Source organism: Stegostoma tigrinum, chromosome 23 (assembly GCF_030684315.1).
Source record: "Stegostoma tigrinum isolate sSteTig4 chromosome 23, sSteTig4.hap1, whole genome shotgun sequence".
NCBI classification, from domain to species: domain Eukaryota; kingdom Metazoa; phylum Chordata; class Chondrichthyes; order Orectolobiformes; family Stegostomatidae; genus Stegostoma; species Stegostoma tigrinum.
Window position 1 is genome coordinate 14,107,367 of NC_081376.1, and position 23,456 is coordinate 14,130,822.

The window sequence follows — 23,456 nt, forward strand, 5'->3', positions numbered from 1 at the left end:
TTTGAGTTACTATGTCCATTGGTTATAATCTTAGAATTTACAAGAAAAAAGGAGTTTTGCCAGTTATTCATTTGACAAATATACATATTGACTGAGAAGGCACAATAAAAGGTTGGAAATAGTCCACAGGTCAAGCAGCATTTGAGAAACAGTTTACCATTTCAGCTAAAGATGACTTTTCATTAGAATTGCTCAGCAGACTTCAGCAAGGTTGTATTGCAGAGATAATGTGAACTGCAGATGCTGGAGAATCCAAGATAACAAAGTGTGAAGCTGGATGAACACAGCAGGCCAAGCAGCATCTTAGAAACACAAAAGTTGACGTTTCAGGCCTAGACTCTTCATCAGAAAAGCGGGAGGGAGAGACTGTTCTGAAACAAATAGGGAGAGAGGGGCAGGTGGACTGAAGATGGATAGAGGAGAAGATAGGTGGAGAGGAGAGTATGGGTGGAGCGGGAGGGAGGGAATAGGCTAGTCTGGGGAGGACTGACAGGTCAAGGGGGTGGGATGAGGTTAGTAGGTAGGAAATGGAGGTGCGGCTTGAGGTGGGAGAAGGGGGTGGGTGAGAGGAAGAACAGGTTAGCGGGGTGGGGACGAGCTGGTTTTGGGATGCAGTAGGGGGAGGGGAGGTTTAGAAGCTTGTGAAATCCACATTAATACCATTGGGCTGCAAGGTTCCTAAGCAGAATATGCGTTGCTGTTCCTGCAACCTTCAGGTGGCATCATTATGGCACTGCAGGAGGCTCAGGATGGACGTGTAGTCTAAGAAATGGGAGGGGGAGTTGAAATAGTTCGTGACTGGGAGGTGGGGTTGTTTGTTGCGAATTGAGCGTAGGTGTTCTGCAAAGCGGTCACCAAGCCTCCGCTTAGTTTCCCCAGTGTAGAAGTGGCCACAACGGGTAGAGCGGATGTAGTATACCCCATTAGCAGATGTGCAGGTGAACATCTGCTTTATGTGGAAAGTCGTCTTGGGGCCTGGGATGGGGGTGAGGGAGGAGGTATGGGGGCAGGGATAGCACTTCCTGCGGTTGCAGGGTAAAGTGCCGGGTGTGGTGGGGTTGGAGGGGAGTGTGGAGTGGACAAGGGAGTCGCGGAGAGAGTGGTCCCTCCAGAAAGAGGACAAGGGTGGGGTGGAAAAATGTCTTTGGTGGTGGGGTCGGATTGCAGATGGAGGGAGTGTCGGAGGATGATGTGTTGGATCTGGAGGTTGGTGGGGTGGTATATGAGGACGAGAGGGATTCTCTTTTGGTGGTTATTGCGGGGATGGGGTGTGAGGGATGAGTTGCGGGAAATGCGGGAGAAATGGTAGAGGGCGTTCTCGACCACTGGGGGGGGTGGGGGATGTTGTGGTCCTTAAGAAATGAAGGCATCTGAGATGTACGGGAGTGGAATACCTCATCCTGAGAGCAGATGCGGCAGAGGCAAAGGAATTGGGATTAAGAGATGGCATTTTTGCAGGAAGGTGGGTGGGAGGAGGTGTATTCTAGGTAGCTGTGGGAGTCAGTGGGCTTGAACTGGATATCGGTTTCTAGTTGGTTGCCTGAGATGGGACAGAGGGGTCCAGGAATGTGAGGCAAGTGTTAGAGATGGTCCAGGTGAACTTGAGGTTGGGGTGGAAGGTGTTGGTGAAGTAGATGAACTGTTCGCGTTCCCTGTGGGAGCACGAGGCTGCGCCGATACAGTCATCAATGTAACGGAGGAGGAGGTGGTGTTTAGAGCCACTGTAGGTACGGAAGAAGGACTGTTCCACGTAACTTACAAAAAGGCAGCCATAGCTTGGGCCCATGCGGGTACTCATGACCACCCCCTTTGTAGGAAGTGGGAGGAATCAAAAGTGAAGTTGTTGAGGGTGAGGACGCGTAGGGCTAGGTGGATGATGGTGTCAGTGGAGGGGCACTGGTTGGGCCTGTGGGACAGGAAGAAGCAGAGGGCCTTTAGGCCATCTGCATGGGGAATGCAGGTGTATAGGGACTGCACATCCACGGTAACAATGAGGTGTTGGGAACCGGGGAATTGGACATTCTGGAGGATGTGGAGGGAATGGACGTGGGTAGGGAGTTCCTGGGAGAAAATGGAGCCCAGATAGGTGGAGATGAGTTCGGTGGGGCAGGAGCAGGCAGAGATAATGGATCGACCAGGGCAGTCAGGTTTGTGGATTTTGGGAAGAAGATAGAAGCAGGGGGTGTGGGGTTGGGGAGCCATGAGGTTGGAGGCTGTGAGTGGGAGGTCACCTGGCATACACAGCCAGAATGTGAGGTTGTGATAACTCTACGTTGGAATGACTTAGCACTGCCCAGGCTCAAACACATGGGTAAGATCGTCAGTAAAATGTTTTTGAAGTTGTCATCATTTTTTCTTGGTTTCTGAGGTGACTGCCATGTCCCACACAGGCTTGTGCAGACCACGCCACTGGGTGTAGGGTGGGGCACAAACTACTCAAAGACTTGAGTAGATGGGTTGTTTGCAGTTGTGGGCTCTCTATTAGCTCTGCCTTTGCCTCTCCACATGATCAAAGTCTCTCTCTGCATTCAGTGCCTTCCTGAATGGGCCTTCTCTAGTTTGGTCAGTCAAAGCCAAGCACTGCCATGAGTTGGAAGGGATGTTTGACCTCTTCAGGGATGCTTCAAGAACATCCGTACAACATTTTCTCTGTCCTCTTGGGAGTTTGCGGCCATGACAAATAGCCAAATAGAACAGTTACTTTGGGATTCTGGTAAATCTTACTCCAATAGATGAAGGCATTAAAAGTAATATTAGCAACTTTGCTGATGACACAAAGCTGGGTGGTAGTGTGAAATGTGAGGAGGATGTTATGAGATTACAGGGTGACTTGGACAGGCTAGGTGAGTGGACGGATGCATGGTAGATGCAGTTTAATGTGGATAAATGTGTGGTTATCCAGTTTGGTGGCAAGAACAGGAAGGCAGGCAGATTATTATCTAAATGGAGTCAAGTTAGGTAAAGGGGAAGTACAACGAGATCTAGTTGTTCTTGTACATCAGTCATTGAAAGCAAGCATGCAGGTACAGCAGGTAGTTTAGAAAGCTAATAGCATGCTGGCCTTCATAACAAGAGATTTTGAGTATAGGAGCCAACAGGTCCTTCTGCAGCTGTACAGGGCCCTGGTAAGACTGCACCTGGAGTATTGTGTGCAGTTTTGGTCTCCCAGTTTGAGGAAGGACATTCTTGCTATTGAGGGAGTACAGCGTAGGTTTACGAGGTCAATTTCCGGAATGGTGGAACTATCATATGTTAAAAGATTGGAGCGACTGGGCTTGTATACACTTGAGTTTAGAAGGATGAGAGGGGATCTGATTGAGGTGTATAAGGTTATTAAGGGATTGGATACTCTGGAGGCAGGAAGCATGTTTCTGCTGCTGGGAGAGTCCAGAGGACCAGTTAAACCAGAGGACAGTTTAAAAATAAGAGGTTGGCCATTTAGAACAGAGTTGAGGAAAAACTTCTTCACCCAGAGTGTGGTGGATATATGGAATGCTCTGCCCCAGAAGGCAGTGGAGGCCAATTCTCTGGATACTTTCAAGAAAGAGATGGATAGACCGCTTATAGATAGTGGAATCAAGGGTTATGGGTATAAGGCAGGAACAGGAGACTGATTGTGGATGATCAGCCACGATCATAATGAATGGTGGTGCTGGCTCGAAGGGCCGAATAGTCTACTCCAGCACTTATTGTGTATTGTCAATGAGTGCTTGACTTCAGGACATGAAGGGGAGAAAACTGGAGAGGGAGGGAGTTTGCATTCGCAGTGTTCCTTGTAATTGTGTGGGATTATTTCATTAACTCGAATATTTGCCCTTTAGATATTTTAAACAAAGAAGAATTTTTGCAGAAACAGAAGTCGGAACCGATTATCTTCTCCAGGGAAAAGCATTTAAACACCTTTGAATGTGTCATGCCTGCTAACATCAAAGCTGTAACTGCCAAGGTAAATGAAACTTGCCCATTTTCTTTTTTGCTATAATTGATACAGTACTGTGGGTGATAAAAAGTATTTTTTGCCAAGAAAAAAAATTGAAGCATGCTTCAATTTTTTTTAAATCTTTAAAAGCACGTATAAACAACGTCCCGAGGCTCTTCATGGGAGCATTGTCAAACAAAATTTGTCAGCAAACCACACTTTACACAGGGCTGAATGTGGCAGGACTAGAGGTAACAGAAACACAGATGAGGATTTCAGCAGATGAACTGAGACAGTGATTTGAAAACAAGTAGTGTTATGGAGGTGAAAATAGATTAGCCTTTGTAGAACAGATGTGTAATTGAAAGTTCATCTTGGGGCCTACTATGACAGGTTGCGAACCATCTGGTTCAGCCTCAGATAGTTGCCAAGGACAGCAATGAAATTTATGGTGAGGAAGTGGTGTTTGTGATCAGAGACAATAACTTCAAGTTGTTAAGTACGGAGTGCAGAATTGGTCATTGACTATTTCCTGTTGGCTGTATTGTCAATCTACTGTTATTAAATTCAGAAGGCCTTTTCCTCAGGCAAGTTGCAAGTCAAACAGGAGAGATTGTACATTTAATAAGTATCTAAATTTGAGGGGTCTTACGAATAGACAGGGACCAACTGGTTTCAGCAGCAGGTACATTACTTTCAACCTGAAGTCTTCTGTTATTATTGACAAAAATTAAGAATGCTCGAGCTGGAACAAAGTTTCTGATAGGGGGAATGTAGCAGATGTATGCAACTTTCAAAAGGATGAATACTTGAAAATGCTGCAGATTTCTTCAAGAGCTTTGGAGTGAGATGAAATGAATAGGTTTTGTGTAAAGAGAAACTGGTGTAGAATTGGTTTATGATTTTGACTTAGCGAAGCTACCAATAAGATAACAGTAAAATGTTTGTACTTAAAAATTGTTGCCAATAACTTATTTTACAATTCCTGTAGAGGCCAATAACCTTGAAGTAGAGATGAAGATCTAAGCGATTAGTTTACCTTTGACCAATGTAAAGAATCAAGTGACAAGATTTCATGGTTTAAGATTTTTACTGTAAAGAGCAAACACAAATAAATTAAACATGACATAATAGGCTGCTTAAATAACAACCTACAGGAAAGGAACTTTCCCATTATTTAACTAATCCTAGAAGTGCTTTAAGCCTTATGTATGAACCATGCTGAGGAAATTACACCTTGTAGATTTAGTCTAAAACTTGCCTGGGCTTGGCAGTTAGAAAGAAGCATATTCAAAAGCAAGGACAAGTTCTCCAGTTGTCAATTGAAGGGAATTTCAAAGAATTGTCTGAGCAATATTGTGCCTTGCTCAAATCTTTTCAATCTAACGAATCACTTCAAAACAAACGTCGCATCGACCCTCACCAGTATTCTACTTAGTGGTTTAGGCAAAATAGTCTGTTCCTTTGCTTGATTTCTCTCCCTTTCCAAGTCTGAAAGCCGATGTCCAGAAAGATGAGCTTCACATCTTGTGTGGAGTTGCAGACCAGCTCGTTATTTGCCATGGGTTTTGGCCAGAGCTTCTTTTCCCATGACAACCAGATCTCATGGACTTGTTTTTAATGCAGATACTTTCACTGTCCCCATTCCAGGACATTCTTTTTTACATTCAGTTAAAAGGTTAAAACAGTTTAAAGCATAAACATTCTGAAATGTCTTGCATTTGTAACATCGTGCCTTTAGCTATCCAGAGAGTGTTCTTTAAATTCAACAGCTTATCACCATCCCACTCACCACCTCTTTCCTCTTCCTTTGAGATAATTCTTAAGGGTGACCCTTTTGTAGTAGTTTTTTTTGGTCATCTTTGTGAATATCTCCTCCTTGGTGAGGCATTAATTTTATTTCTTTTGGGATAGTTATTCAATATTAAAGGCCCCTTAAAGGCAAGGTGTGAGAAATATCGTTAGACATGATAATCAAAAATCAGTCCTTACAGATGTTAGGATTATTGGGGAAATCAATATAATAAAAACAAATAGCAGCAATCGCAGCCTTATTTGCATTAAACGGGAAAGCATGTTTGGGTAAAATTATTTTTGGCATTACTTTGCTGCGTTTGTTGAACTGGTGAGATGCAGACCACAAGATTAAACCTTATTTTTGATGGTTACAATTCCATGAGTTAGAAGGTACATGATCTAGTCTTATGCTAGAGAACTGTACTTTTGGGGCTGTGTGAGGTATTGAACAAAAGCTTCATCTTGGTTGCATTTTGTAAAGATGGGTGTGGCATCATCTTGGAGTTACAGTAAGATCTGGTTTCTTAAGGAAAACTTTCCCCTCTGCAGCAACGAACAGATAATTAATTTGTAGATGATGCTGGGATCTTAACATGCACAAGACTTGCCATGTTTACCTAATAATAAGCTTCACTCATGTCGAATAGATGAGTGTGTAAAGCATAGCGGCATATAATATGCTTTAGTAAATGCAATTATCATCTGTTAAAAGATGGAGTTAAAGTAGAATCTCATAGCAATGCAAGAAGAGAGTTGTTCAAGGTTTTAAAATAATATGAATGGGTTTACTGATTCCCTGCCTCCATTGATATACAGCTAGATTTTCTTGACATTGTGGTAGAATGAACTTAAACAATTATTTTAAATTTAATTGCAATGCCGAATTTTGCATTTCTTTTACACCAGTGGAGGTGAGTATGTAGTTATTCAACAGAACTGTGAATCAGCAGAATGTGGTGAAAAAGATTTATTTTTCTGTCCACCCTCCTCCTCATCTGCCCATCAAGTTAAAGTGAAAAGTGACTCTGATTCCCCTGTAATGCCAGCTATTGCTCATGGTGAAGATGTTTTGTGTCAGTTTGTGTCTAGGGGCTGCTGGAAATGAGCCAGTGCAAACTCACCCTAATCTTTAAATCGATGACTGTGATCAGAATTGGTTGGGAAAAAAAAACTAATGATGAAAGGAGGGATGCAAGCAAGTCGTCCCAAGTGTTTTAACTCATTAATCAAACATCAAGCTCAATCAATTAGCATCCATTACCCACGTTCAGGCTTAATATCCCCAAGCATCAACTTGACATTCCTCAAAATGGCTGCCTGTACTATGATCCATAACCAACATGTTTGGGTGGGTGGGGGTGGGGAAGCTATATAACTAAAAGAGTTTCTTTCATTCTGGAATTGAATTTATAAAAGTGTCTCGGTAAAATTTCGACTCTCCTGAAAATTAAACTTTTTTTATACCCAGGCATGATTTAAATGAAAAAAAATGAACAAAACCAAAAAAAAAGTTTCCTTGCAAGGGACAAGGAAGTTGCCTAGGATGCAATATGTAAAATAAGATTAATTTATTTAGCAATAAATTGCTAAATACTATTAATGATGGATAATGACTCAAGGGCCCTAACTCAACTCAATTCAGCCTGTGTGGAGCATAAACACTGACCCAGATCATTTGGGTGAAAAGCCCGTTTGTGAATGCAGTTTTGCCACAATTTTCTGTCATCCATTGATGCAATCTGTTCTGTGTTCAGTTCTTCTTGCCTCAATATTCCAAGCTGCCTCCTGACTGGAAAAGGCAATCTGTGGTATGCACAAGGTCACCTTCACTTCAAAAAAGGTGATAGCTAATCAGCAGTCTGTTTTACACCTTGCACCATTTTTATGGAAAAGGATAGTAAAGAGCGAGAGTTAAAGAACCAAAGATCATTTTCAACGCTCAAATCTTTCTATTCTTCTGAAGAAACTCTTGCACAAAACTGATTTATTTCTTTTGATTTCTCTTTTTCATCATTACTGCCCCCTAACCAATTGCTTTACTTTGAATAATGACAAAAAGCCAAGTGAAACGAATGTGAGAAAACATTTATTATTTCTTCCTCTGCTGTTCCAATTTTTCTCAATGCATATTAGTACTGTATTCCTGTGTCTTTCAATTTAAGCATCCTTTACAAAGTCATAGTTACAGACGATAAACATCCTTGGTCACGAACCTAGATAGCTTATTCAATTTTGTCCGATTAGTTTTGGCAGAACAAAAGGATGTCTTATTTTGTTTCATTTACCAATGTGCCTTTGGGTTTATATTCAGAACGAAACCTGTTCTTAATCAGTATTTATCCTCAAGTGACCAATACTTTTTTTAAACTGAAAGCCACAGCACAGAAGATAAGCATTCATTTCCCCGACTTGTGCTCCTAAGATGCTGCTTGGCCTGCTGTGTTCATCCAGCTTCACACTTTGTTCTTCGGTCTGCCTCCCCCCTCTCCCTATTTATTCCAGAACCCTCTCCCCATCCCCCTCTCTGATGAAGGGTCTAGGCCCGAAACGTCAGCTTTTGTGCTCCTGAGATGCTGCTTGGCCTGCTATGTTCATCTAGCTCCACACTTTGTTATCTCAGATTCTCCAGCATCTGCAGTTCTCATTATCTCTTTAACTTGAGCAAGTTGGTTTGTGTCAGTTTAGCAACAGAGTCTTTCTTTTATATAAAAGAAAAGCTGGCACAGACATCTATACACAAAGCAAGCACCTGAAACAGTCTCTGTTGACTGGTGGGGTCACACCTACATGGTGTGTTTCCAAAGCAGTCACTGCTCCCTAAGTAATTCACCAAATCTGAGATATGGAAATGCGAAAGCACATGGATGCATATGTTTGAAATAAAACTGGTCAAGATTAAATTGACACCATGTTCATTACGTAGCATCCACTACATTTAGTAGTTCCTGAACTACCTAGTGCAAGGCTGTAGGTCTTCATGTTCATTTGCAAGGAATTTGTTGTCTCAGTCACAGAGTTGAAAATTCCATTGTTCATGGTTTAAAACTGCTCTCCCCCCACCCTTTGCAGACACTCATCTGGGTCTGCCAGTCCACCCCTCTCCATTTTGCAGTCCATCAGTCCCCTCTGAAGCTCCTCTCTCTTCCTTGTAAAGCTCACACATTTGCCGTGCTTCCTCGTCTATGGCCTCTGACCAAGCAGCCCTAATCCTCCAAGCCTTGGCCACCTTGCTTGCTGCTGCCCCTCACCTTCTCTGTGCTGCGTTTTCCTCCAGAGTTTATTACTGGTAGGTTCATTAATGATTGATTGTATTTTCTCAGGTAAGGGCAGCACACTTGCTGAGTTACAATTAGCACTGCTGCCTCACATGCCAGGGACCTAGATTCGATTTCAGCCTCAGGCAACTGTGTAGGTTTCCTCCCACAATCCAAAGATGTGCAGTTTAGGTGGATTGGCTGTGCTAAATTGCTGATAGTATCCAAGGATTTGCTGGCCAAGTGGATTAGCCATGGGAAATGCAGGATTCTAGAGAGGGTAGAGGGGGTGGGTCTGGGTGGGACGCTCCTCAGAGGGTTGGTATAGACTTGATAGGCCAAATGGCCTTCTTCCAGCGTAGGGATTCTATGAATTTGTTCTCTGGTCCCATATGTATATGTATAGTTCCCCTCATCCCACTTAGGCCTCTTACCCTGCACCAACACAACTACTGTTGTCAAATAGCCTGCCAGCCTTCCCTTTTCTGACTGGTACTCAAACAATGGTCACTCAGAGGTTGCAAAATCAAATCAGTGCAGGTAGTTCTGCTATACCACATGTTTTGATAATGCTAAATGGCTGTAACATGAGTGATGAATAGTGGGTGCTGTTTGGATAATGTAATTTTCTATGGCATGAGGTCATACAAGAATGCAACTATCGCGTTATAGAAGAACTACCTGCACCACAGTATTCGTCATCTTCAGGGGTGCTAACAAGAAAATTTGGAGACAACAAACTGGAAGTGAACATGAAACACTAAATTTGAATTGTTTTCAACCTCCTTATATGAACTTTTTCAAATAGCAGAAATACCTGGCTGATTTGAACTATTAACATTAATGCAAATTAGTTGCAATGCAATTGATGAATAGTGGACACTTTGAATAGTGCAAACTTTCTACAGTACAGTATAGTGATTTTCTATAGCCATTTCCCTATATTTACAATTTAATGATTTTTTTATACTGTGAGGTCACACAAGAGCACAACTATTGCATTACAGGAGAAATACCTGTATCTCTCCTGTCAGGCATTTAGACCATGACTGTCAGTTTGGAAGTTTTGGCTGACATAATCTAAACTGCAGTGAGGAGTATACAATAAGAGTTAATGTCAGAGAGACTCAGTTGTCATTAGCAGCGGGATGAAAACTGGTTAGTTTGATCTTCATTCAAAACGTCTTTCCCTTTTCCTTCCAAACAGAATAAACATTGTTTACTAGAAGCTGGTCTGAGCTGCACAAGAGATTTGATTAAGAAAGACATCTATCCAATTATAATCGTCATTAGAGTCTGTGAGAAGAACATCAAACGATTCAGGTATTGTCTAATCTTTTCCACATTGGTGCCCTTAATTAGTTAAAGCTGCCATTTCCAATCAATGTTGCTGAATTAAATTTGTTTTGTTATGCAGGGAGGGACTGAAGAGGTTTCTCGGTTATTTTAACAAGAGTTCCTTACATCAAAAAGGCTGAATTATCTCAGTTTTAACTTTCAACAATTCACACATTTATACATTGAAAAAAGAGAGAGTTGGAGAGCATAACATACCACTAAAGCTATTCTGATCAATACCCTCCATTGCAGCCCAACAAAGTATAGATCATTTAAACTGCAACTAAGGAATTGTCAGATTTTAACTTGGAACAGGAATTGGATTAAAAAAAGGGGTGGTTTTTCGCCTGGCGTGCAAGATTGGCAAGGCACATGATGTGCCTCCTTCACACTGTCAGCATGAAGTGTGGGGGAACTTTACCGTCAGGCTGCTTACATGAAAATGTCTGATGGACACCCTCCCAAAAGTATACCTCAACAGGCCATCTGCCAGCAATTTCTATCACTGCTATCGAGGCCTATTGAAACACAGAACATGTTTCTTCAAAGTGAGTCTACTCCTGTTTGGAACATTCATTGCAAACCTCAGGAATACATTCTGTCAAAAGACGACTTAATGCATTACCAACCCACCCCTGCCACTGACACCTGGAGGTGGTCAAGGTGGAGGTTGAGAAGTTAAGTCAGACAGACTAGTAAGTAGTGTTTGCTCATCTTTGTAGAACAACTGTGATAAAACTACTCCTCACCACAGATCATAAATGGTGAAAGATCATTTGGTAGATTTACTGTCACCAATTCTCTTCCCCCTCTAACAGGCCCTGTAAATCCCTAGGTCCGGTGTTGTAGACCAAATGGCTTGGTAATCTTAAGATGTAGCTCATGAAACAAAATCATTTAATAGTACAGAACTTGAGTGATGCTGAAAAAAATTTTCTTGAAAGCTTTTAGGCCAGTTCACAACTACCAAAGTCAAAGATGAAGCCAAGATTTATAATGTGAGACAGGACAGTACTGACTGGTGAGCAAGTGCTCTTAGATTATGAACAATTCACCAGTTAGTTACGAATGACTGTCAAATTCTGTTTAAATTTTAAACCAAGCAAGCTAACATGCCTGGCTGTTAGCCAAGCAAGACATTACCTTCAAACACAAAGCACAGCATGACTATCACCTATTCTGTTAAATTGAAATAGGAACACTATGTCAAAGAAAAAAAAAAGTTCCACCTTCCTTGTAGTAATGTGGTGCATGAGTTTTCAGAGGCAGAGAGTTGCTAATTACGTAGGATCTGTTCCAAGGACTATCAAGTGTATTAAGTGGCAGATCCCTTCAGCTGCTCATAAGGTATACACCCCACCAGGTCGTGCTTGCAAAAATTTACAAGTGTCCAACAAGTTGTGACTGTGTGATTTAGAGAACATTTGCTAAATTAATCCTGAGTACGCAAAGGCTTAAATTGTCAATCAATTTAGGATCATCAGTGGGACTCAATGTTCCACACTTGCGTGAATCAGAAAGTATGTAGGTACACAGGGACCCAATCTTTATAGACCTAAAGAATATGTACACATACCTTTTAAGAAAAATGACAACAGCCATTCTCTGGTTAATCTGCCAGGGTAAAGCATCATCAACTTGTGTGGTTAAAATCCAAACCAAAAACAAAGTTAACTAGTCAATCATTATTAACTAGTATATTTTTTATGGAATTCCCTCTCCCAATGTTTGCTTGTCAATGAATCAGCACTCTCCGCTCATACCACTAAAAGAGTTTCTTTTTACTTTAGTATTTCATGTGAACTGCGACAGGTATTTTTTTTCCGAACCAAAGTCAGTTAATTAATGCACAAGAACAACTCAGTACAAGCTTATGATTGGGAGTGTTGTTATGGAGATTCTGAGGGAGACCTCCCGAAAACCCGTCAAGGTTCAAAGTTGTTCTCCTGCTCAAGATAGATCAGATTCAGTGAAGTTTAAATGTACTCCTCAGCATTAACTCTTCAAACATGCTTGGACCTCTATACCACTGAAATAAGTGAGTGACAAGTGTGCATTCACTGAAAGCTAACACACAAATGAAGCCATGCCGCAATGCCCCAAGCTTGCTCCTCCTCACCCACCCCAACTTCCCCTTTTGGTTGCTGAGTTCAGTGTGGCAGGTGACCAGCTTCTGATGCTTTCAACTTGAAAGCATCTCCTGCTAAATCCAGATACCTGCTTCTAACTCTGGCTGATGTTTCCAAAAGGGAAAGGATTCAGCAGCAAAGATATTAAAAAGAACCATCTTGAAAGAAAGTGCGTGGCATGGTGTAGCTGCAAGTACATTTTCACTTATGAATCTCAAAAAAAAGTACAAGTCACGTTAAAGCCAGGTAATTATCTTAAGTTAATCTTGACATAACACAGCCATAATGGGTGATTACAACAATGCATAAGATATTAATGAGATAACAAGCAATCAAACAGCATTGAGTGGGTTCAAAAGACAGACATTCCTAATCAAGGTTTTGTCTGCACACAGTTCTGTCAACAACTGTGCAAACTGTAGGTTTTATTATCGTTCTCACTTCATTGTGCACAGTTATCTACAGAAAGTGCATTTCCTGTGAGTGGAGCTGACTGCTTTTATTGAAAAAAGTGACTGACCTTTGTTCAACATTCTTCCGTGATGATGTGACAGAGATTTGGAACCGGTTATTGAAGGAAACTAAAATCTAAAAAGATTGACAGACCCTAATGCATCATTTACTTATGTCCTTTTCTCCTACCTGGCTTCAGTGATGCTTTCAAGCTGATACTACAAGCCTATAAAGATAATACCAGTTTGGCAAATAGCATATAAAACACCTTTTCTACAAGAAGGGGAGACAGCAAGAAATTGTAGACCAGGCTAGTCAGCCTAACTGCGGTAATAGGGAAATTGCTAGAATACATTATTCATGAAGTTCAAGCAAGGTACTTAGAGATCATAATGGGATCGGGCAAAAATCAATATTATTCGGTGAAAAATCATGTTTGACTAATACTGTAGAGATCTTTGAGGACATAGCACTGGATAATGAGGAACCTGCAGAGGTGTTATTCTTGTATTTCTAAAAGGCATTTGATCATGCGCCAGATCACAAGGTTACATGAGATAAGCGCAGATGCTGTCAGGAATAACATCAGCACGGATAAAGAACGTTAACAGGAAACAGACAGCAGTGATAACTAAAAGTCTTTTTCAGATTGGCAAGTTCCAACCAGTAGCGTGCCATGTGCAACAATGCTGGTGCTTCAACTATTTACAGTTTACACCAAATGATTTGGATGGAGGGACTGATGCGAGTTAGATATGCTCATGGCATCAGGACTGCTGGGAAAACAGGTTGACAAAAGCGAGGTCAAGTGTCTACATGGGGATATACATAGGTTAAGTGAATGGACAAAATTTGGCAGATAAAGTATGGTGTGGGAAACATGAATCTGTCTGCTTTGGAATAGAAAGCAGAAAAGCAGCAGGAGTGATCTTAAGATAAAATCCCAAGGGACTTGACTGGATAGATATCTGTATGAGCAGGAAATCTTTTGTCAAAGAGTTTAGAAGGTTCACTTTTAACGTGAATAAGGATTTTTTTCTCCCCCCGCTGTCTGACAATCATTGGTCTGTTCTCTTGCCCAAAATGGAGCAGAGGCTGGGTCATTGAATTTGTTCAGGGCAGAGTTAGTTTTTTGATAGACAAATAAGTCAAGAATTAAGAGGAAGGCAAACAAAAGTGGAGGAGTTAAGGAGGAGAAAACAAATATCAAATGGAGTTTTTAAAAAGGCAGAAACTGAAAGTCAACAGGTTGAGGTGTAATTTTTATTATGAGGAGAGAAGTCCTATAAAAGGAGGATATTGGAAATGTAAAAAGGAGGTAATTCTAAGCTTTTACAAATTGTTTAGGTTAAGTATCAGAGGTGGCTTACTGGCAGTTACTTACATGCTTGTTGGTTGACTTTAAACTCCAGCTGATATTCACAGGCTTTTAATTATAAGAAAGAGAAACCAGGCAGTTTCACAAGAACCATATAGAGGAAGTGTTCAACGTTGGAAAGATAAATGGGAAGAATTAACTTCCTGCTTAATAACTAATCAGAGAATAAAAATTGATTGCCATTATCAAAAGGAGAAAGGGAAAGAACAGCACTTAGTGAGATATAGGAGCAGAATTAGGCCCTTCAGATTCTGTGCCACCATTCAATCATGGCTGATATGTTTCTCAATCCCATTGTCCTGCCTTCTCCCATAACCCTTGATCCTTTTACTAAAAAAAAAGGACCTAAGACACAATGACTTGGCCACCAAAGCATTCTGTGGTAATGAGTTTCATAAATTAACCATCCTTTAACTGAAAAAAATTTCTCATACCAGTTCTAAAGGGTTGTCCCTTCACTCCGACTGTGCTCTTCAGTCGCAAGTCTCTGGTACTAGTAAAAACCCTTACTGGAATAAAAGAAATAGACCCAGAATCCCAAACAGCTTTCAAATAGGAAAATGGATAACTATTTGAAAGAGAAAAGCATTAAAGGACATATGAAAAAGGCAAAATAAGGGATCTGTGTGACGAGCTCTTTCCCCAAATTAACAAAAATGGAATTTCTGTCAGCTGTGCTGTCCAGTGATGCAATAGTAACTTAGAAAACCTTGAAACACTTGGTAAAAAGCTAAGCTAAGGCAAAATACTTCCCCACAAGAGACATTAGAGGTTAATTTTCTCTGGCCTTCACCTTTATGCCTGTGAAGATTGCTTATAGACTGGCATACAGTGAAATTTGGATCCTCACAGTCAAGTGTATACCGAGTACCATCAAAATGATCGGAGGTTAATTGTCCTCTGACTGCATTTTCTCAATCTTCTGAAAATATCACAGGCTGGCAAACACGGAAACAAGATGTTTAACATTGTTAAAGAGGTGAATATGTCTAATTACAGGAGATTGCCAGCAAAACCAGACAGTGGCGAGGAAGAGTTTCTGAAGAGCTGCCGTTTGAATGAGACCGAGCTTGAATCCCTCCCCTGCTTGTATACAACAGTGGGAGCTGATACATGGGGCAACATCAAGGAGCTCATCAAAATTATCAAAGAGAAAATCATTGAGGAACAGAGAAAGACAGTCTGGATCGATCAAGATCAACTCTAGGATTTGACTGACTGTAACCAACAGGATTTAAGAGAATAACAAATCCCTTGCCATGCATGAACTAACAAACAGTAAGTCAATCCTGCAGGAGGGAGACAGAGGATGTTTTTTGTAAGCAATCGATGATGATTCTTACATAGTAAGGTAGCTTTGTTAAAAACAAAATGCTCAAAACATCACTTTTTTAAAAAAATGCGAGTTTTTGTCTATTTAAAAAAATGAATACCACAATGAAAAACGCTTTTCCTTATTATTATAGTGCCTTAGAAAGAATTCTTGAGATGCGGCTGTAGGTGACTGCATCATTTACAGAGGAAGAATGCTACCGAGAAAGAATTCTCTTTAAAATCGTCACTGTGTGTGACGATTTGAAAAGTTGTTAAAATTTCCATACAGTTGAATGGGAGATATGCCAAACCATGAGATTGCAGATGGCACTGGAGTGCAATTTTGCTGCTGATGGCAGCCTACAGTGCCTCATGGATGCCCGGTATTGATCTGTTTGAAATCATTCCATTTAGCAAAATAATAGTACCACACAACAAGATGAAGGATATTCTGAACACAAAAGGTGAGTCTTGGTTTGCATAAGAACTGTGCAGTGGTTGCTCTTACTGATACAGTCATGGTCAGATGAATCTGCTGGCTGCAGATGCACAAGGAGGAGATAGAATATGTTTTTCCCTTTTGTTGGTTCCCTCAACCACCTGCCACAGACCCAGTCGCACAGCAGTGTCCTCTAAGGCCCAACCAGCTTGATCAGTAGTGCTGTTGTCAAGCCACCTTCAGTTCTTTCTTTACACATTTAACCTTAAACCATGAGACTTCATGGGCTCTGGAGTCAATGCTGAGGACAGGGCAACTCCCTCCTGACACAACACCAACGTGCCGTCACATCTGCTGGGTCTGTACTGCTTGTGGGACAGGACATATCCAGGGATGGTGGTAGGGGTATCTGGTATATAGTCGTACTTACCATATGAGGCTTTTTTGATTAGCTGAGAGACAGCTCTTCCAATTTTAGCACCAGCCCCCTGACATGAGTAAGGAAGACTCGGCAGGATTGACAAGGTTGTTCCTTTGTTCTTTTCTGGTGCCTAGGTCAAATGCCAGGGAGTCTGTTCAGTTTCATTTCTTTGCCACCTGTACACATCCATCCCTTTCCCACAAACTCTGCCCAAGATTCCTATTCCTCACTCATCCTGAACCTGCACCTAAATGTCGGTTTCCCCCAGAGTCATCTTCAAGCTCTACTTACCCCTTGATTTATTTTCAACTGAACTATTGACCATCCAACTTTTTTGATTCCTGTGATTATGACATGACATCATTGTTGTTCTTTTCAAGCACTGTCCTCCTTCCTTTCAAGAAGCATTGCCTTTTGCTAAAAGGCTCACCCTAGATCTAACTTTATTACCCCTCCAACCTCCCTTTCCTCCTCCAAAAGAGGTTTGAACATGTGCTTTTCATTCAAATCAGGGCCCATTTTTCAACAAGCCATCTGAAAATTTTCCAATTAGGTTGTAACAATACTGAAATGGCCTATCAAAGTCTCTGCACAAAAGGACAAAAAGAAACTGCAAATACAAGGGAACATCAGTTCCCACAGAATTCACTTTCAAGCGCCCCACTAGACTGGCGTAGAACTGTGTCATTCGGTCAAAATCCTGGAAATCCATTACTAATGGCAACATTGATATCCCTACATCACAGATAACACAACAGTTCAAGAAAATGGCTCACCATCACCTTTAAAGGGCAATTAGGGATGGGAAATAGATGCAGGCCTAGCCAACAACACTCACATTGTACATGAGGGGGAAAAAGGTCACAAACTATTGTTCTCCAAGTGTAATTATGGTACACTAACTCATTTCATTCTTCCCTCCCTTTCTTCACCCTGCGAAAGTGGGAAATCCTCTTCTAGCACTTTATCTCAATGGAATTCCCTTGCTTGATCACACTTAGTCTGGCCATAACAGTGGTTACTATTCTTAGCCTCACTGGACTCTTATAGGTTTCTAAGCACGTCACTCCTCTGAGCGGCCCTCTGGCAATGTCACATGAAGACATATCAGCATGCATGTAGAACATGATGCTGACATCTACCTCCATCTCTCCACTTAATCAGACATTTCACTGCTTGTGTATTCACTCTCCATGTCTAACATCCAGTTCTGTCCATCCAGTCTCATTTGGAAGAAATTTGGTTTAAGATTGAAACCATGATATTTGGTTCCCCTGAAAACTTCATTCCACTATTTTGGATTCCAACCACAAATCATTGGTTCAAACCAACACTTTACAAACAATGACATTCTATTTGACCCTGACACCAGAAGAAATTTTTTTTCCCCCCGACACGTGGCCCACCTTGAAATCCATCTCTTTAGCCAAAGAAAGAATTAGTCACTCCTCCTAATGTCATCTTTGGTTTTGTGTCAAGTATCTGCCTGATTACACTCATGGGAAGTGTCTTTGCACATTTCCATAAAACTACAGGAGGTAGGAGCAGAAGTAGGCCATTCAGCCCACCGGGTCTGCTCTGTCATTCAGGGAGATCATGGCTTATCTGAATTCTCAACTCATTACCTTCCTTAATTGATAATGCTTGATTCCCTTACAAATGAAAAAAAATCATCTTAACCTTGAACATTTTTGACGACTCAGCTTCAACAGCCCAAGTGCTAAGGAATTCCACAGATGCACAACCTTGAGAGAAGAAATTCTTTCTTGCATCAGTCTTAAATAGGTAACCCCTTCCTCTTGAGATTATGCTGTCTGGTCCTAAACTCTCCCACTACGGAGAAAAATCCACCTCTCCATACCTACTCTTTCAGTCCCCATTAGACTCGTGTTTCAATAACTTCACCTCTCATTCTTAAAATTCCAATGAGTGTAGGCCCAAACTACTCAACTTCTCACCTGGGAGAAACCAAGTGAGCCTTCTGTTGAAGGCCTCCAATGCCAGTATAAGTTGGTTATGTAAGGTGACCAAAACTGTTCATTGCATTCTAGGTGTGGCTTGTATAGTTTTTCCAAGACTTGCCCATCACTTGAACTTCGATGTTAGCTTTTGCAATTTATGCACGGATTTTTTTTTCTTGGAAAAGAAAACTTGCTCATGAGTTGCTAGCATCATTGGCTAGGCTGGTATTTATTGCCCAGCCCCAAGACACAGCGATATTGCTGTAGGTCCACAGTCATGTGTACCAGTCGAGGCCATGATTGCAGATTTCCTTCCCTAAATGGCTACCTGCCAGCTTTTAATTGAATTGAATTCTACTACAGATGGTGAAATTCCAAACTCATGTTGAGGACATGAGCCTAGGGGTCTGGATTACTTGTGATGTCATCATTATGCTAATGCCTATCTTGGAGGTGCAGCTTTCTGCACTCTCACCATTAAAAAATATTCAGCTTTTCTATTTCTTTTATCAACAAGGTGCATAACCTTCATTTTCATACATTATGTTCCATCTGCCAAGTTTTTGCCCATTTGCTGAACCTGTCTATATATCCTGCTATAGTGTTTGTGTCATCCTCACTACTTGTCCTTCCACCTTTTCTGGGTCATTTGCAAACTAGGTAATAGTATGTTGTACACTTATCCCATCCAAGTCATCTATATAATTATGGCCCTGGCACTGGACTAGTTAGATTGCAATGTGAAAAATGCCCCCCTATCCCAACAATCTGTCCTCTATTAAAAAGAGTGAATCATTTATTTAAGCTAATGTACTACCCCAAATCACTGTGGATTCTCATCCTATTAAATAGCCTTAAAAAGGTACCTCATTGAATGCCTTTTTCAAAAATCCAAATGTGTTACATTGATTCACCTCACCTTTACTATCCTACTTGATAGCTCTTAAAGAATTCTACAAATTTGTCAGACAATTTCCCTTTCATGAAGTCATGCTGACTCTGCTTTACTGTGCATTTCTGAATGCTCTATTGTATCTTTCATAAAATAGCTGCAAACATTCTCATTGACATATTAAGCAATAGTTAATCAATAGTTAATAGTGACCAATTGTTAACATTTTTCCCCCCTGTCTGTTTTTGACTTTGGGGTCTTGCATTCACAATTTTCCAATCTTCTACGACTTTTCCAGAATCTCAGGATTCTTCATGACTATTACATGTGCATCCATGTTATAATAAAGCAAAATATAACCAGATGATGCTGGAAACAGTCCACATGTTAGGAATGGTTAACAATTCAAGTTGATGAACTTTAGTCATTATCTTAGGTGTACGTTTTCTTCAAAAACTGTAATGTTGTCCTACCATCCTTTCTGCTTCCTGACCAGCTACATGGCATAGAGTTATAGAAATGTACAGCATGAAAACAGATCCTTTAGTCCAACTTGTGACTGCTGTCCAAATATCCAAATTAATCTAGTCGTGTTTGCCAGCATTTGGCCCGTATCCCTCTAAACCCAATCCACATACCCATCAGTTGCCTTTCACTGTTCTAATTGTCCCAGCTGTAAGAACTCATTCCATACATGCACCACCCTCTGCATGAAAGAGACCCAAGGGGCAACTTTTACATCTTTCCCCTCCCTCTCACCTTAAACCTATGCCCTATAGTTTTGGACTTCCCAATCCGGGGGGTGGGGGTGAAGAGAGCGCGCGAGAGAGCGAGAGAGAAAAACAGCAATTTATGTTGTTGCTGTTGAATGCAACAGTAATAGGTTTTGCTTTAACTTCCTGTTTTCAACCATACAAAGACTGACGTGGCGTTACACTGAAATATATTGTCTGGGATAATTTTGTATATTGTGAATCTGAAGTGTTCTTTGATGCCTGACATTCGTTAGCCTCACTTTACAGTATTAGATGTTGGTAATTTTTCAAATCTACTGATTGTGAAAACTGCAGAGAATGTTTTATCGTTTTCTGGTGGAGCTCAGAAGGAAGAATGTGAAGCTAGTGAAATAGTTGAGTACCTTACCATCTTGTAGAATTTTTGTACCTGCAGGAAGGGTGTTAATTTATTCTTGCCTTCTCAAAAGTGGAATTTTGTTCTACAGAAAAGTCCTGTTGTTATTCTTGTCTTCACCATTTGCATTTTATTATCTGAACAAAACATTATGTATGCTATATTGTCCGTTGCAGGTCCAATGTTTACCTTTCAGTTATTTTCAACAAGGTTTATTTTAAAAAAATGTCAGCAACAAAAAAAAACCACAAAATGAATGTAAGAAAAAGATTATGATATTTAAGTGTCCGTGACAAACTGCACTGTTTTCTCTCAACTACCAAGTATGCATTTCGTATGTTTTTCACTTTGTTGCTTACTGAAGTTTTTGTATATTTGATCATTTGTCATGACGGTGCATTTTGCTAGACAGCCTCAAGGGTGAATATGATTTTTAAAAAACTTATTTAACCATTTTCCAATAGAACCTTATCTCAAATCTTTGTAATGTCTGTATTAAACTTTAGAATTGTTGGAACATATCCCATTAGTTAGCATTATGAAATCTTAGTTAGTTATTTGCATGATTTTCCAAGAATGTAACCCCCACAAAGAGGAATTTGCACTGGAATCAAATGCAAATTCATTTGATTCCTATTGCTCAACATTTTCCTCAGGTGAAGTACAGCAATTCCTCCATCGTTTCTGATGTCATACCAGTGGTTGTAATATTTGTTTAACTAACTTATGGATTATACAAAATAAGCAGGATGGAGTATTTTATATAAAACAGTGCAATAATGACATAATCTGAGAGTGTGGGGCGAAGTGTAGCCTGCTTCTGTATCAAAAATGAATGTAACTGCGACTGGTGTCGCAGCTACCAATGACACTAGTATTAGTCACTGCCCTTTGTCATTCAAAATTAGTTCACATTCCATCCCACTAGAAACAAATGAAGATCCTCTTGGCAATAGTTTGAGGATTTCCAGAGACTGACATTTGGGATTTGAAGCTTTATTCCACAAAGCCAACGTAATTAAATGGCACAACAGTTGCTATCTCTAATGACAACACCCTTCGTTTTGGCAACAGCCACTAATCCAGTTTATGATCAGACTGTAACTCCCTCTGATTCAGCACAGTTGCAAATCTGAAGTTGTCTGATCGCCTTCAAATTGGTGGCGTTTACTGCATCCTAAACTACTTCAGCACGAGCTCAGTTTTATACCAGGCTTCCCACAAAACCATCAATGGCCAAAACAAAGGACGTAGAAAGACCGATAGCAAGCCACGATTTGCTTTATGCTTTGACTAAATCCAGTGATGTTTGACAGGATACTGAGGAATTCAATTCTGCATCAATCATTAATCCCATGTCCACTGGTGCAAACTGGAGAAAAGTTCCATACTCTCATGCCTTCCTTCATTAGAAGTCTTTTGAGGACTGTTACAGCATTGTTGCATTAAAATCCCAAGCGCTGAGGCGATCACAATCACGTCACCTCATCTGAAGATGAATCTGAATGAGGCGTACTTGCATTTTCTAGCTTTTCCCATTGTCTCCTGTAGCGTGATCTGAAACCTTTCCTTCAAAAGGATGAATGTAAGCAAGGAGTGCACAAATCTGTTAAAGTTTGTAGCATTGTATTTGATTAGTATGGATTGTTAGATGAATGTTAAAATACATTTTTTAAAACAAATTTTGTTAATAAAATGTGTCTTTGGTGATCAAATACTAATAGCAGTGTGTATCATCTTCCCAGAGTCAGCCTCTTAATACCTAGCTTCTCGACGTAGCACAAATGCAAATCTGAACCTGTATGAAATATGACTTTGTAGCTTTTTCCATTCTCTAAATTCCTCCAATTATGGCCTCTTGAACATACCCAAAGTTTACATCTCATCAACTTCAGTATAATACTTTAAGCTACAGAGACCCTGGAACTCCCTTCACAAAATTCTCCACCTACCTATCCTACTTTAAAATGCTCCCTTACAACTCATTTGCCCAAGTATGCAGTCGACTGTCCCGACATCTCCAAAAGCAAACACACCATTTCTGGCTGTATCTGGGATAGATAGAAAACACATTAATATTTCAATTTATGACATTTCAGCAGAATGGGGAAAAGTTGCCAATGCAATAGCTTGTAAGTTGCTAGAAAAATACCAAAAAACAAAGGATAGGAGACATTAAAAGTAAAGAAACAAAAAAAGATGGCTCCAGAAGAAGCGTGATTGGCACATTACCTGCCCTTTTTTGTCTTGGGACAGCAACTAATGTGTAAAGAAAAGGAAACAATAGGATAGCAGAGCTTCCAGTCTGAAGTTATTGAACTCAGTATTGATTGCAGTGAGTCCACATGCAGTGCCTCATCAACAGATGCCGAGTTTATTGGAATACCACAGCAGGCCAAGGATAGAGATTACAGTATGAGAGCAAGGTGGTACATTAAAAGAGCAAGCCACAGGAAGCTTTGAGTCATGCATTTGACTGAAGAGAAGCATTCCACAAGACAGTCACCCATTCTGCAGCGATAGCAAGAACTGCAGATGCTGGAGTCCGAGATAAAGTGTGGATGGAAGAACACAACAGGCCAGGCAGCATCAGAAAATGAACAAGGGTCCTGACCAGAAACATCAACTTTCCTGCTCCTCTGAAGGTGCTGTGTGGCCTGCTGTGTTCTTCCAGCTCCACACTTAGTCACCTATTCTGCATTTGGTTTTCTAAATGTAGGGGAGACCCCAGGGTGAGCAGTGAACATTGTACACCAAACTGGAAGAAGTACACAAGAAGTAACCCAATTATCAGGAGTGTTCAGCACCTAGCAAGGTGAGGGAAAGAGATAAAACGACAAGTGTTACATCTGTATTTGTATTGATATGTGCATTTTGAAGGGTGCAGGGTATTAGGACTACTGGATAGAATAGGCTGTTACATAGGAACAGTCCCTTTGAATTGCTCATCAGGGGAGGCGATAAAAAAATGGAATGGAAATTCAGTACAGCAGTGGGTTAGAACAGACAATAAAAAGGACAAGTGGAACT

General features: G+C 40.8%; 1 protein-coding gene and 1 long non-coding RNA gene across 4 annotated transcripts in view; one reads left to right on the top strand and one right to left on the bottom strand.

Moving 5' to 3' along the window:
• The window catches only part of card11 (caspase recruitment domain family, member 11), a 370,578-nt gene extending 348,517 nt beyond the window's left edge, over positions 1-22,061 (top strand). For all 3 annotated transcript variants that reach the window (XM_048552326.2, XM_048552327.2, XM_048552328.2), the window contains 3 exons: positions 3,822-3,946; positions 10,178-10,293; positions 15,268-22,061. In XM_048552326.2, coding sequence (XP_048408283.2) covers positions 3,822-3,946; positions 10,178-10,293; positions 15,268-15,475 — 449 coding nt within the window. In that variant the 3' untranslated portion in view covers positions 15,476-22,061. The remainder of the gene's footprint in view (positions 1-3,821; positions 3,947-10,177; positions 10,294-15,267) is intronic.
• The window catches only part of LOC125462358 (uncharacterized), an 84,277-nt gene that overhangs the window by 17,341 nt on the left and 43,480 nt on the right, over positions 1-23,456 (bottom strand). The gene's annotated exons all lie outside the window — the stretch shown is intronic.